We start from the raw sequence: 15,769 nt of genomic DNA on the forward strand, positions 1-15,769 counted from the left end.
CTGCCCCATGCAACATCCCTGAGCTGTCCTGATCTGGATTCTGGGCCTTCCCCAGGGAAGATCACCTGCATCTACCCAAATTCAGAGAAGACTAGCTCACCGCCAGCACATCACTGTTTTCATTTATTGTGGTCAGTGGCCTTTGTGGTGAGGGGTGATCCCACCACAGGTCCAGGGAAGTCATTCCTTCTGTGGGTCAGAACATCTCCACTCCTGTTCCCAAATGTGGGCTGTTAGGCATGATGCCATTTGAAGAAAGGGTTGCTTTGCTAAAGGAGAATTGAAAATGCTACATGAGCCCTCCGCCCAGAACTCAGGGCAACTTATCCTGTGGCTTTAGATGGTAGGAATGGTTTGATTTAACCCAATAGCTTTCGGATTTGTGTTGACTTCTGAAATGTCATCAGGGATTCCTAATAGACATCATCGTTTTCTGGGAATTTTATTTCTGACACTGTTTTAAAGTAAGTGAGGATATGCTAAGTTTTATCTTCAAAGTAGGCTTAGTTGTTAAAATCTAACTACTAGGCGGGATAAAGAAAAAGAAATCCCTATCTAGACACACCTTACTGAGACTGCACAACACCAAAGGCAAAGATAAAATCTTTAAAGTGGCCAAATGGTGTAAATGTGTTTTTTACCCATTTTGTACCTTCAAGGTGAAAAATTAAGAAGTTTGACAATACAGAGCATTTGGCAGTGACATGAAGCAGTGGGAACTTTTCTGTGTAGCTGCTGGGGCTGGAAAGGAGTTTAAACCATTAGTAGAGTAGAACATTCACACAGCTCACAACCCAGCCATCCCTCCCTTATCCTTTCCAGACAAGAAAACTCACAGATGTACACCAGAAATCATGTAAAGAAATGGTCGAATTGGGGACACCTGGGTGGCTCAGCGGTTGAGCACCTGCCCCTGGCTCAGGGTGTGATCCTTGGTCTCGGGATCGAGTCCCACATCAGGCTCCCTGCCTGGAGCCTGCTTCTCCCTCTGCCTTTTTCTCTCTGTGTCTTTTATGAGTAAATAAAATCTTGAAAGAAAGAAAGAGAAGAAAGAAAGAAAGAGAGAAAGAAAGAAAGAAAGAAAGAAAGAAAGAAAGAAAGAAAGAGAGAAGAGAGAAAGAAAGAAAGAGAGAGAGAAAGAAAGAAAGAAAGAAAAGAAAAGAAAAGAAAAGAAAAGAAAAGAAAAGAAGAAAAGAAAAGAAAAGAAAAAAGAAAAGAAAGAGAAAGAAATGGTCGAATCAGCATTATTGTCCCAAACAAAACGACCCCGTATCTATCAGCAGTGGAACAGGTAAATTGTGATGCATCCAGAAAGGAATACCTAATAGCAATGAAAATGAATAATTATATTTACAGTATTGTGGGTGAATCTCACAAGCATAATATTGAATGAAAGCAACATAACACGTATGAGTGCCTGTAATATGATTGTGTTTATATAAAGTTTAAAACAGGTAAAATTAAATTGTTTGGGGCACTCTTAGGTTGTAAAACAAAATGAAAAATAAGGAAAAGATTTCACCAAAAATGAGATTAATGATTACAGTCAGTCCTTGAACCAACCCCCCACGCAGCTGAAAATCCATGTATAACTTTTGACTCCCCTACTCTTGACCACAAACCTTACAAATAGCATTAACAGTCAATTGATATGTATTTTGTATGTTATGTGTCACCTTCTAACAGACTACGGACTTCATTGGCTTTTGTCTGTACCCCCTGGCCAGACTAGAAGCTCCGCAGGGGCAGGGATTCTTTTCTGTTTTTGTTCACTGGTATATCCCAAGCACCTAAAATAGCACCTGACACATAATATTCAATAAATGCAATAACCAATAATCATTTAGGGAATTAAATAATATATTTTACAATTTAAATTCAACAAAATCAAAAGCTGTATACAAAACAGTATCTCAATTCTCAGAAAGGCTAGAAGGAATACACCATACTATTAATGATGGGACTCTAAAGAGAAGTATTTTGAGTGATAATGAGGAATCGTGGGCTTGGAGGTTTTTGTTTTTCTTTTTTTTTTTTTCTTCCCTGCTCTGGGTTTCCTGTTGGCTATTGTTTCGGAAAGAGGAGATCTGATCTTCAGGGTGTTTGGCCTTATCTTAGGAATGTATCTCATTATCATTCATCTGGATAAGATCCTACAAAGGATCCACCCAGCGCCCCCCCACCCCCACCCCAGAGGACACCTGAGAGCTGGATCCAGGTTAGACAGGGTGGATCTCTGAGGAAGAAAAGGTTAGAGACCTAGAAAAGGCTGAGAAAATTCGAGGATAACATCTTAGAAAACCCCAGCAAAATAGGACTCCCCAAAGCGAAGACGTCACCTTTGAAATCAAGGCTGTGTTGTGATCTGAGAAAAATTGAGCTGCAGGCAGGAGCTCTTCCGAATCAAGCTGGATTCAGAGGCCTGAGAAGGGGCTACTAGAGGGATGGTTTGGAAAGCCTGGAAGTTGGCCCAGCCCATCATGCTGCACCCTCCTGGGAACCTCATCTCATCCCAGAGGGATTCATGGGCCTCCAGAGAAAAATAAAAATAGAAGTACAATTTTCCTGCACATGAAGAAAATGCATCAGAAATAATGTTGCCACAAAGATCAAAATTATAAACTATACCCAAAAGTGAACTGATAGGTAGATAAGTAAGGAGATAGATAGGTAGCTGGAAAGCTAAAGCTTAAAATAAGACAAAGATAGGAAGGCGAACCACAAGAGACTCTTAAATGTAGGGAAAACAGGGTCACTGGAGGGGCTGTGGGTGAGGGAATGGGGTACCTGGGGGATGGGCATTAAGTAGGACACATGATGGAATGATAACTGGTGGTATATGCAACTGATGAATCACCAAATTCTACCCCTGAAACTAATACTACGCTATATGCAAACTAACTTGAATTTAAATAAAGTCTTGAAAAATAAAATAAAACTTAATAAAGCCATCAAATGGAGGAGGAAATTCTACAAAGCAGAGATAGGTGGTCAGACAAAGGCAGATGTGACCTGGAATCGACACAACTCAGGGAAGAAATAGAAGGAAAGGAACAACTGCTTCAGAGATGCAGATGAAATTACAGGGGACACAAGGAGAAAGATACCTTAAATGTGCGACAAGGACATAAAGAGAGAAATGAGCAATTTAAAGACAGAAAAGTGGAAGTAAAGACGTAAAAAGAATGCAGTAGAGAGGGATAAGACATTCAATGTGCTTACTGTTAAGAGTCCCCAAAGAAGAAATCAAAACAGTTCTGAACAATAATTCATAAAAACCTTTCTGAAATAAATGAAGACTTGAATGTACATACTGAAAGGACCTTAAGACAAAGAAAGGGGCGCCTGGCTGGCTTAGACGGTGGAGCATGTGACTCTTGATCTCGGGGTTGGGTTTCTTGCCCTGCCTTGGGTGTGGAGATTACTTAAAAATAAAATCTTTTAAAGGCAAAGACAAGAGTGCCTGGGTGGCTCAGTCATTTGAGCGTCCAACCCTTGGTTTCAGCTCAGGTTGTGATATCGGGGTCATAGGATCGAGCCCCACATCAGGCTCCGTGCTCAGCACAGAGTCTGCTTGTCCCTCTCCCTCTGCTCCCCACCCCCGCTCTCTCCCTCTCTCAGATAAATAAATAAATAAAATCTTAAAAATATATATATATAATATATTATATATATATATAAAGAAAGCCTTGGACACCCAGGCAAAAGGCCAAGTCATAAGAAAAAAAAAACCATGTCGGCATCATAGTTCTCAACAGTAATGCTGAATGCCAAGAGCAATGCCTTCTATAAATATTCAAGGAAACAGAGGATGAGCCAAGGATGTTTCCATCCAACCAAGCTACTCTTCAGACAGTTTTGACCGAGTAAGAGCTCCGGGCACATTTTTCCCATAAATCTCACCTAAAGATTAATCAGCTTGAGTTCAGCCTGTCAAGAAACAATTGGGCAAATTTCAGAAAAGTACTGGTATCGAGCAAAGGATATATTTAACTGGGAACTAAGACTTCAGCGAAGCTGGGATAAGGCCGATGGAATAAAACGTAAATGTTTTTTGACAACGTGGAATTAATGCAACCAAGGAAAAACTGACAGGTGAGGGTGGTAGGAAAGTAGAAAGTAGAGCAAACTAGCTGATTGCTTCATATTGTCGTAACGGAGAGTTCAGAGGTATCATTTCAAGCTGAAAAAGCAAGGAGAAGCTTAAGCACATTTAAGTAGGGGAAGAAAAGATCGTTGTGAGCCAACATTATGTTACCTTTGATAAATGAGAGGACTAAGGAGATGTAATCTAGAGGCATGAGAATAAAAGTCCCCACAAGAATCCAGAGATCCATTCCTAAACAGTAGAATTACAACAGTGAAAAGAACAGAGAAGATGGACTACATTAAAGTCTTTAAAAATGTATGTAGGTTAATGAAATAACAAATTGATAAATCAATGGGAATGGGCTTAATTCACCCACTAAAAGAAAACCGTTTTTGTGGATTGGAAAGCGAAGCAAACAGTATTCCATGATAGAGCCAAGAGCCAGTCTGAAACAAAGTACATCAGAAAGCTGAAGAGTAAAAGGATGAGTAAAGATCATCTAGATTCATGCAAACAAAAAGAAAGGAAGTTGCAATCTTTATACGTGCCGAGATGGAGTTCGGGAGAAAAGCACTAAATGAGACAAAAAAAAAAAAAAAAAAAAAGGAGCTCTTCTAATATAAAAGACTGCAATTAATAGTGTATAGTAGCTACAAATATCTCTGCACTAAATAAACAGCAGATATATAAAGTACAGACTCTAGGACATGCAAAGAGAAAGGGAAACATGGTTAATAGCTTTAATCTCTTGGTCCAAGACAGATCAAGAGATTAAACAAAAGGAACTAATGATACAGAAGATCGAACAACGTAATCTATAAGGTTTATTTAGGGGAGTGTATGTATATTTACACAGAACAATTGATTGTTGATTGGCTACGAAAAAAAAAATCAACCCCCGAGAGTAGAAATAAGGTACATTTGTTGTTTTTTTTTTTTTTAATTTTTTTTTAATTTTTTTAAATTTATTTATGATAGTCACAGAGAGAGAGAGAGAGAGAGAGGCAGAGACACAGGCAGAGGGAGAAGCAGGCTCCATGCACCGGGAGCCCGATGTGGGATTCGATCCCGGGTCTCCAGGATCGCGCCCTGGGCCAAAGGCAGGCGCCAAACCGCTGCGCCATCCAAGGATCCCATGTTTTTTGTTTTTTTTTAAGGCACATTTGTTGATCAAAAAGATGAGAACCAGAAACACAAAATCAGAAAGCAAAAAAATATTCTTTTACCTGAAAATGTGAAAACCATGAGGTAGACCAACACCTGGGTCAGAGAGGATGTATAAACTGTCAGCTCCTACACGCAATTGAATCTGCATGAACTAAAAATTAGCATCTATGTGACAACAGTTTTAGAAATGCTCAGAGGGAAGTCATAACCTTAAATCTATACAATAAAAGTGTAAAAGGAAAATCTATGAACCCGGCTTTTATCTCTGTCATTTCTTTACCAATAAGTGTAACAAACCTTGCCAGCTTGGTCTGTTTTTATTTGTAGTATGTAAAAAATGGCATGATGCACATTAGAAATTTGGTTTTATATGATACTTGACACTCCCTTTTTTATTTTTCTCTGACTTTTATGATGCAGACTTGCCCTCCCAGATCAGATTTATTCACGGGTGTTTTCATCCTCTCTGGGGGCTCTGATAGCCCAGGTGGGGAGGGTATGCGTCTGGGAAGCCATCCCTGGGGCCACAGGCAGCACGCCCTCGCTCACTCGGTGCCTCCTCCTCCCCCCAGGGGTACAAGAAGCAGGCGGCACTGAAAGTGGGTGACATCAGTCACCGCCTGACAGTGCAGCAGGAAGACTTTGCCAGCAAGACAGCCCAGTACCAGCAAGAGATGAGGCACCTCCATCGGATGCTGCAAGACAAGCAGGATATCCTAGACCAGGCCCTGCAGCAGAAGAGGTATGGCCACCCCAGCCCCATAGAGCAGGCTTAGTTTTGAATATTTGCTAGAACTTTCTAGTAAAACCCTCTGGACCTGTTTTGACTATTTAAAAATTTTTTTAAATATTTTATTTATTTATTCATGAGAGACAGAGAGAGGGAGAAACACAGGCAGAGGGAAAAGCAGGCTCCCCGAGGGGAGCCTGATGTGGGACTCGATCCTAGGACCCCGGGATCATGCCCTGAGCCAGACAGACGCTCAACCGCTGAGCCACCCAGGCGTCCCTGTTTTGTTTATTTTTTACATTCAAATTTAATCTGAATGTAATATTGGTCTTGATTTTTATTTGTTCATTTTCTTTTTAAATTCTTCCCCCAGCCGTTGACGTACAGGATTGTGTATGGTTGAGGTGTATAAGGTGGTGATTTGATACAGGTACATCTTGTGAAATGACCACTGCCGTCAGGTTAGTTAGCACCTCCCTCACCTCCCCTAACTGCCATCTCGTTGTGGTGCTGGTGGCAGTGGTGGTGGTTATGGTGGGGACATTGAAAATCCACCCTCTTAGCAGCTTTCCAGTGTACAGCACAGCGTGGTTACCTGCAGTCACCACACTGTGCTCCTCATTTTCTTTAATCCCCCTTTTGGAACTCCTCATTGTGGGGGCGCCTGGGTGGCTCAGTTGGTTAAGCATCTGCCAGTGGCTCAGGTCATGGTGCTGGGGTCCCAGGATTGAGTCCTATGTCGGGCTCCCTGCTCGGCAGGGAGTCTGCCTCTACCTCTCCCTCTGCCCCTGCTCCTGTGCTCTCTCTCTCTCTCTCTTGCTCACTCTCTCTCAAGTAAACAAAATTAAAAATAAAAAAAAAGAACTAATTGTTTGAATATTGGACTTCTTAAATCAGTCCGGGCCTCTCATTGTCTTTCCCTCTTTTCTATTCTCTGATACTTTTGTTTTATTTAATTTTCTTGGGAGGTTTTTGATTAAATGTCTCATTTCTGTTCTTTCTTTTTCTTTTCTTCTTCTTTTTTTTTTTTCCATTTCTGGGGATTTAAAAATCTGATGATTCCTTTTTTGTAAGATCATAATCATAAGAATATAGGTGCATTATGTTTTGGACGTCAGCCAGAATGCAGATACCTGTTTGTTTTCCATCAGCCAGATGCTTCTTAAGTGTAAGGCTGAATGAAGTCTTACTATCGTGTTTTTTGTAGTCACAGAAGTTCTTAACACCATAAACGGCTGCTTTGTAAAAAGTTGGGCCAAATACCAAATTTCTTGCCAGACAGGAGGTTTGGAGTTGCATTAATAAAATGGCACTTTGTTTTTCACTTTCTCCCTCATTCCACATGTGTCCTTAAATGGTTTGAGAGTTATGTATTCTCTTTCTTTCCTTTTTTTTTTTTTTTTTTTTTTTAGATTTTTTTTTAATTTATTCATGATAGAAAGAGAGAGAGAGAGAAAGAGAGGCAGAGACACAGGCAGAGGGAGAAGCAGGCTCCATGCCGGGAGCCTGACGTGGGACTCGATCCTGGGACCCCAGGACCACGCCCTGGGCAAAGGCAGGAGCTGAACCGCTGAGCCACCCAGGGACCCCCCCCCCTTTTTTTTTTTAAAGATTTCCTTTATTTGACAGAGCACACGCAGGGCTAAATCCCCTGAGATCATGACCTGAGCTGAAGACAGACGCTTAACCTACTGAGCCACCCAGGCGCCCCTCTGTACTTTCAGTGGTTACCATTGAAATTTTACCATGGATATTTAGCATTAAAAATCTAAATTTAGGGGGATCACTGGGTGGCTCATGGTTTAGAGCCTGCCTTTGGCCCAGGGCATGATCCTGGAGTCCCGGGATCGAGTCCCGCATCGGGCTCCCTCCATGGAACCTGCTCCGTCTCTCTCTCTCTCTCTCTCTCTCTCTCTCATGAATAAATAAAATCTTAAAAAAAAAATCTAAATTTAGGGGGTCCTGGGTGGCTCACTTGGTTTTGGTGACCAACTCTTGATCTTTCAACTCAGGTCTTGGTCTCAGGCTTATAAATTCAAGCCCTATGTTGAGCTCAAAACAAAACAAAAATAAATAAATTTAACATCTCTACATTTCTTTCCCCCAACACAAGATCTAATGCTCTTATCTAATTCTTACCCCCCTCAAGGTATATGATGTTGGTGCCTAGTGTCATTAGGTAGATAAAAGTGAAAAACAAAGATCTATTTTATATCATTATCATTAGCCCCCCCAAATTATATGTTACTGGTTTCTATACAGTTCTTTATTTTGATGTACCCGTAGGTACTGATTTCTTTACTTACTGATTATTATTAAAACAAAACAACAGACCCAAAATGGGCCTCACATCACCAAAGCAAGACTGGGCTTAATTACAATTTTGGCTCTACCAGGAGGGAATCTTTAGTCAATCAATAATTGCCAGTTGGCACTACTTAGGTCCTGTGCCTGGTTGACCCTGCCATCCCCTAAAGGAGAGTAACTTCGAAATAACCACCCCCATTTTTGCCTAGTACAACTTCCTTGTTCCTGCTCCCTTCTGCCTATAAAAGTCTTTTATTTTGTACAGCTCCTAGGAGCTCTTTCTCTCTGCGAGGCCGCGTGCTGCCCAATATTAGTTGAGTTTTGCTCAAATAAACTCTTAAAATTTTCTCATTTCCTTAGTTTATCTCTTAACATATTGTCTTACGTCTCAGACTTTATTTCTCAGGTTAGTTTCCTTCCTCCTAAAACCCATCATTTAGAAGTTTCTTTAGTAAAAGTCTGTTGGGAGTAAGCTTTCTTAGTTTCTGATTATCTGAAAATGTCCACATTTCTCCTTCATCCTTGTAAGATCATTTTTGCTAACTACAGAATTTTACCTTGACAGTCTTTTTTTCTCAGCATATTCTGCGTTCTCTGTTTGAGAAGTCTGTTTTGACAAGTCCCTGATGAGCCTTTTGTCATTTTTAAAAATAATTGACCTGAGGCGGCTGGGGGGTTCAATTGGTTAAGCATCCAACTCTTGGTTTCAGCTCAGGTTGTGATCTCAGGGTTGTGAGATTGAGCCCCGTGTAAGGCTCTGCACTCAGCTGGGAGTCTGCTTGGGATTCTCTCCCTCTCTTTCTGCCCCTTCCCCTGCTTGTCTGCTCTCTCTCTCTCATATATAAATAATTTTTTTTAAAAGATCTCTTCTGTCACTTGTATTCTGTAATTTCTTAGGTATGTGTTTATCTGGAGGCTTCTTTTTGCTTGTCTGGTTGGTGTAAATTATTCTGTCTGTCGTTTTGTGTCTTTCATTAGTCTAGAAAACTCTCTTTTCTTAAAATAAGCCATTATTTCTTAAATCGTTTCTCCTTATTCTTTCTAAATGTCCTTCTGGAACTCAGATTAAATGTATGTTGGACCTTCTTACTGAATCCTCTACGTGCCTTGTCTTAAATTTTCTCCCCCTTGTTTTTAAGGTCCGCGTTCTGGGTAATTCTTTCGCTCAATATTCCTGTTTACTAATTCTCTCTTCAGCTGTGTTCAGTGTAGTGTTTCACCCAGCCATTGAGTTTTTGTTTTTGTTTTTGTTTTTGTTTTGGGGGGGGGGGGTTATTTCAACAACAGTGTACTTCATTTTCTTTTCTTTTTTTTTTTTTTAATTTTTATTTATTTATGATAGGCACACAGTGAGAGAGAGAGAGAGGCAGAGACACAGGCAGAGGGAGAAGCAGGCTCCGTGCACCGGGAGCCTGATGTGGGATTCGATCCCGGGTCTCCAGGATCGCGCCCTGGGCCAAAGGCAGGCACTAAACCGCTGCGCCACCCAGGGATCCCGTGTACTTCATTTTCAATTCTACTCAGTTCTCTTAAAAAGCTGCCTATTTGTTTTTAAAATAAATTCTTGGTCTTTGCTTATTTTAAAAATATCTTTTATTTCTTTTAAAATTTCATTTGTAGTTACTTTTTTCAATATCTGAAATTTGGGGGGAGTTTAAATTTGTTTTTTGTTTTGGCTCTTGCTCTATGTGGCTTGTTTCTTTCTATGTACAGTAGCTTTTTAACTATGAACATGTATAGGTTGCATTTAATCTGTGGAATCCTAAGGTTGTCAATTAAGGTGGTTTTCCTCTATAGAATGTTTGCATTTGCTTCTCTTTGGTGTTAGAGCATATTCCCAACCTGGAGCCACTTTTAATTTCATTATTAATTTTGAAAATAGGCTGTTTTAACATCACTGGAACATTGAGGGCCCTTTGTGTACCTCTACTTACCTGCCCAGTTGTGGAACACGTAGTTCAGAGTGTTTCTAGGAAGAAGGGGAGAAAGGTGGATACGTGTGAGCCCTGGGGGCTTTCTGACACGGGCTTTTGTCCTCAAAGCAATAAGCGATACCAACACACATTGCCTGCCTGTGTGCTTTCAGCTTAGTCTTTATTCTCTTCTGCCTTTAGAGATTTCCTATTCTTGTTTTGAGTTTGGCCAAACATTGATCATGATTGCTGTGATTTATCAAACATGTAGTCCAGAAAAGAGAAATGTGGGGTTCTTTTTTAAACACAGTTTAATTAAATAACGCCCAACATTCAGTGGACATTAGAGGGTCTCGGAGAAAGCAACAGTTCACAAGAGGAGTGATGCTGGACAAGTGGGCACGTCGCTGGCCTCCCTGAATGCCATTGTCCTCCTCCTCAAACAGCAGCACTCAGTGCACTTGGTAGCTAGCACCTTCCATAACCACCGGGCCGTGTCAGCAAAGGAGCCGGCCTCGCCACCTGCCCTCCTACATGTGGCCCACTGTTCCCGCCGGGCTGGGACTGGTCCCCCTCACTCTCCCATTGGGTCCTCTATCCTGTGAGGTGGTAGCTGGGGCCCTGGTCTGTTCCCCCAGGAGCCCCTGGCCCCACGAGGACATGAATATCTTGTCGGCCTTGTTTCCCCAGCGCTCCCCATGGTACCTGTCACAGAGCCTCTTCCTTTACGTGTGCACCTTGGTCCCTCTGGGTGTTCACCCCGGCATGAAGTCTGACTAGGCCGGTCTTCTCTGTGTCCTCAGTGACGAGTCCCACACCACGCAGTCCCCTCCTCACCCCCAGACTAACTCCTTATGGCCAGGACCCTCATTGGCTCTGTGGCTGGGTGTTGTGAGAGGTGCCTGAGGGTCGGCCAGGTCCCAGCGGGGACAGGTAGCGGGGACACAGGGAGGGAGACTTGCAGGATTCATGCGATGCGGGCACCCACAGCCGGGCTCTTGTGCTGTGGGTCAGTCCACGCAGTCACTGTATTTTATTCTTCTACGTGTTACTTCTATAGAGAGCAAAGGTCCAAAATAAAGGAAAAGGCACAACTCAGTATTTATTCTCTTCCCAGAGGACCTCAGCATTTCATTCAACCCCAGCAGCCTTTGCCTCAGAACCCAGGCACCATGGGATCTGTTCTCTGACATCAAGCATTCTTCCCTTGGAGTTCTTGCCACTTTTGGATTCCTAAGGGCTCTAGAAATATTTTTCTTCTTGTGCTATTTTAAACTTTTCCCTTTTTTTCGTGTATCTCCCTCAGAGAAATGGAAGGCGAGCTCGAGGTGGTTTGGCAGTCTACCTCCAAGGAAAACCAGAGAATCCGCGAGCTGCTGCAGGTCGCGCTGGAGAGGCCCAGTGTGTGGGACGGCACTGGGGCCACAGCCCCAACCACGGTGACGTGAAGCCACAGCCCGTGCGGGGACTGGTGACCGGGATCCCCCGCCCGGAGCCCTGCTTTTTCCCAGGACCCAGAGGTGCACGGGGAGGGCAAACCCCCGCCTCCCGCCGCAGCGTCTCCCCTCCTGGGGGCACCAGAGAAGTAAAGCTCTCAGAAATGTGATGTGTGTTTGCACATTTTGCTTTATTTGGGGAGCACGTGCCCAGCTGCTGTGCCAGTACGTGGCCTCTGGCTGCCGTGGCTCCTGGTGACGGTGACCTGCTGGGCGGGCCTGGCCCCGGGCTCCCAGGCCTGCCGCCGGGCAAGGGCCCAAGGGAACGGCTTGGGGCATCGGGCGCTCACGCTGTGGGCAGTGGCGGTGCTGGCAGGTGCTCTGGGCGCTGTTCTAGCATTTGGGGAAAGACAGGTGCCAGCCCTCACGGCCTAATAAGCTCTGCAAGGTGCCCCCTGCCCTATCCCTGCCCTCCTCAGCCTCCTGGAAAGGCGATTTTTCTGGGGCCACCCAGTGCCAAGGTGGGGTCGCTGCCTGGCCGCCAGGGGCCAGAGTCCTGCTGCTCCTGGGCCCCTCCTTGGGTGGGCTGGCCCCCCCAACCCCCTACAGGGCCACCCCCTGGCGCCTCCTGCTGGTGGTGCCCATCCCTGGCGCGGCTTGGCTCAACCCTGCTGGCTGCCCAAAAGGGAGCAGGATCCCGGCTGCCGCACCCCATGACCAAGCCCTCCCAGCTCACCCCTGCCTGGGCTCGGGGCGCACAGGCCAGCACAGGCCCCTGGCTGGGCAGAAAGTTCCCGCGTGGCCTCTGATAGCTGGTTGGGAGCTGAGATGGAAGATCTCAGCTGTTTTACATTTTATTCTAAATTATTTTCATTTTACCAGAGGTGGGGAGACTCGCGGGGATGTCACACTGTGTGACCAGTGGGCCGCGGGGGCCCAGCCGTTCTCCGGCCTCCACGCAGGTGGGATGCCCCGCGCCCCCGTGGCTTGTCGCAGGAACCCTGCTGTTGCCACATTCGTAGAGGGCCGCTCTGGTCACTCCTGTCGCTTTCCCGCCTCCTAGGAGAATGTTTTGTTCCCTGGAGTCATGAGCCTTAAGTTTATTACACGTTACACACATACTCAGCAGGTTGGGTGACCCCCGGAGCTCGTCGCGCCCAGGCAGGGGTGGGGTCGGGGACGCCGTGGGCGCGCGGCAGGGGGGAGCCCCAGGGTGCGCAGGGGGCAGGGCAGGCAAGCGGCGGGACACGAGGCAGCAGGAGCTGGAAGGGCCAGGCCTGGGCGGCGGGACAGGGTCCCAGCAGCTGGACGGGGCGGAGGGGGGGAGGCCGGGGTGGGCCCGGGGCCTGGATTGCCGGGGGACTCCCCTCCCCTTGGGCTTCACCCTGCAGGTTCCAACTGGAGCAGGAGGCGGTGCCCTTCCTTCTTGGTCCCGCTGAGTCAATGGCTCCAGAACGTTCCTGGCCAGGCGAGCAGTTATAAAGCGGGTCCCCGGAGCGCAGGTGAGCCTGCGGCCTTGCTCTTAGCCAGTAGCCCGGGGAGTCCAGGCCGCGGTGGATGCGGCTGTGACTTTGGGGGGACCGCGGGCAAGGGGCGCGGTTTGCGGTCGATCTGCCGCCAGAGGGCCCGAGGGTGGGAAGGGGCGCCTGCCCCTCAAGCGCCGAGAATGGGAGAGGCTGTCCCTCCCCAGCGGCCACTCTGAGACCGGTGTGTCCCCCGGCTGGGGGGACAGGAGCATTCTCCGTCTCGACGTGTATTTCTTTCAACGCAGCCTGTGTATTCAGCAGGCATCCATGCAGTGCTTACGTCCGTGCGCCGCGTGGGGAACAGCAGGGGCGAGGGCAGACGTGGTCGCAGACCGTGCTGGGTGCTCGGAGGGAAACGACGGCCCCCCACCTTCGTGGCTGCCGTGGGAGCTACGGGGAAGCCCGCGTGGACCCTCGAAAACCCCACTGCTCGGAAGCAGGGCCGTGATCTTAGCCTCCCCTAAACAGAAGATAATAATAGTAGCCACAGCCCGGATGGGTCTCCGCCCCTCCCACGTCCCCACGCCGGCCGCTGTGCGCCCCTCCGGCTCCGGTCCCCAGGGGTGGCCCGTGCTGGGCTGTGCGGTCGCAGCCACCTCACAGGCGACCCCCGGGACCTCAGAAGGGGACGATTTGGAAAAGAGGCTTGTTGCAGATGCACTTAGGACCGACTAGAGTGGGGTCGGTCCCCCGGCCTCCCCCATGCAGGTGCCTGGTGCCCCTGAAACCAGACACGCAGGGAGGATGCCAGGCGACAGCGGTCGGGTCGGGCAGGTGTTGCTGCAGGCCAAAAACAGCAGGGGGTGCTGGCCACCCCAGAAGCTAGGAAGAGGCCCTGCAGGAGCCCCCTCCTCGGGGCTCAGAGGGAGCGAGGCCCATGCCCACCCCCGGATTTGGGACTTCTAGCCTCCGGGTCTGAGACAAGAAATCTGTTTTAGAGCCAAGAGAGAAGAGAGCAGGAGAGGACCCCAGGGCCTGGGTTTCCAGAGCCAGCAGGGTCAGTCTCAGGAAAACTTCGGTGTGTGCTGGGACATGTGGGCGTCAGCATGTAGCTTTTCAGCCGAATACATTTGTAAAAAAATTTTTTTAAAGATGTTATCTGACAGCACAAGCAGGGGGAGCGGCAGGCTCCCCGCCGAGCAGGGAGCCCAGTGTGGGCCCCAACCCAGGACCCTGAGATCAAGACCTGAGCCGAAGGCAGACGCTTAACCGACTGAGCCCCCCAGGTGGCCCCTCCGCTGAATGAATTTTAAAAGGTTAACCTAGGTATAGATCAAGGATTTCTGATGAAAATCTAGCCCCCAAATTGAGATGCGCCATAAACATAAAACACGCACCAGATTCCGAAGGCTCACGATGAAAAGAATGGAAAACACCTCACCAGTGATTTTTATACCTGGTTATATGTTGAGAGAACGTTTTGTGTGTATTAGGTAAAATAAAATCTATTCTGAAAATTGATTATTTCACCTGCTTTGGTTTTTGTTTCTACCTTAAAAAAAAAAAAACCCGTGACCCCTGGAAACCTTTAAACCACGTATGTGACTCACAGTATACTTCTCTTGGACAGTTGTGTACGGACCTAAGTGTGAAAGTCACAACTAAGCTTCTAGGTAGTTGATGACCCTGGGTCAGGGAGGATTTCTTTTTTTTAATTTATTTTTTATTTTTTTTAAATTTTTATTTATTTATGATAGTCACAGAGAGAGAGAGAGAGAGGCAGAGACACAGGCAGAGGGAGAAGCAGGCTCCATGCACCGGGAGCCCGCCGTGGGATTCGATCCCGGGTCTCCAGGATTGCGCCCTGGACCAAGGGAGGCGCCAAACTGCTGCGCCACCCAGGGATCCCTTTTTTTTTTTTTTTTTTTTAGATTTTATTTGAGAGAGAGCGAGCCGGAAGGGGGCAGAGGGAGAGGGAGAGTCTCCAGCAGGCTCCCCGCTGAGCGTGGAGCCCGACATGGGACTCGATCTCCCCACCCTGAGATCGTGACCTGAGCCGACACCAAGAGTCAGGCCTCGACTGAGCCCCCCAGGCGCCCCGGGAAGGGGGTCTCGAGGCGGGCCCAGGAGCCCCTCACAGCAGCCAGGCCTTGCCAAGCGTCTGGCACCCTCAGCACTGGGGTGACCCGGACCGTCACCTCCCGGATTCCTCAAGCGGCTGGGCTCAGTGGGTGGGGTTCCCTCCCTCCAGGGGGACACACACACCTAGGTGTTCCCAGATCCAAAGTCGGGGTCGCTCTGGGCAACCTTTCCTTTTTCTTTTTTCCAAAAATTTTATTTATGTATTCATGAGAGACACCGAGAGAGAGAGGCAGAGACCCAGGTGGAGGGAGAAGCAGGCTCCCTGCGGGGACCCCAATGTGGGACTCGATCCCAGGACTCTGGGGTCTCAGGCTGAGCCCAAGGCGACACTTGGCCACCGAGCCACCCGGGCGCCCCTCCCCATGGGTTCTCCGCGGGCTCCGCACCAGCAGTACGGACCTCCGTGTCCCGCATCCAAACGAGAAACTGGACCCCGAGTCCTCCCCGCGTCCTCCCCACGTCCTCCCCGCGTCCTCCCCACGCCCTCCCCACGCCCGCGGAGAGCCTGAGCCTGGCGC

At 47.2% G+C, this 15,769-nt stretch overlaps 1 protein-coding gene across 3 annotated transcripts in view; it reads left to right on the top strand.

Annotated features, from left to right (window-relative positions):
- Positions 1-11,813, top strand: part of CEP89 (centrosomal protein 89) — a 74,262-nt gene extending 62,449 nt beyond the window's left edge. For all 3 annotated transcript variants that reach the window (XM_041746709.1, XM_041746707.1, XM_041746708.1), the window contains 2 exons: positions 5,830-5,999; positions 11,514-11,813. In XM_041746709.1, coding sequence (XP_041602643.1) covers positions 5,830-5,999; positions 11,514-11,655 — 312 coding nt within the window. In that variant the 3' untranslated portion in view covers positions 11,656-11,813. The remainder of the gene's footprint in view (positions 1-5,829; positions 6,000-11,513) is intronic.
- Positions 11,814-15,769: the final 3,956 nt, after the last annotated feature.

This window comes from Vulpes lagopus, chromosome 2, assembly GCF_018345385.1.
Source record: "Vulpes lagopus strain Blue_001 chromosome 2, ASM1834538v1, whole genome shotgun sequence".
NCBI lineage: Eukaryota > Metazoa > Chordata > Mammalia > Carnivora > Canidae > Vulpes > Vulpes lagopus.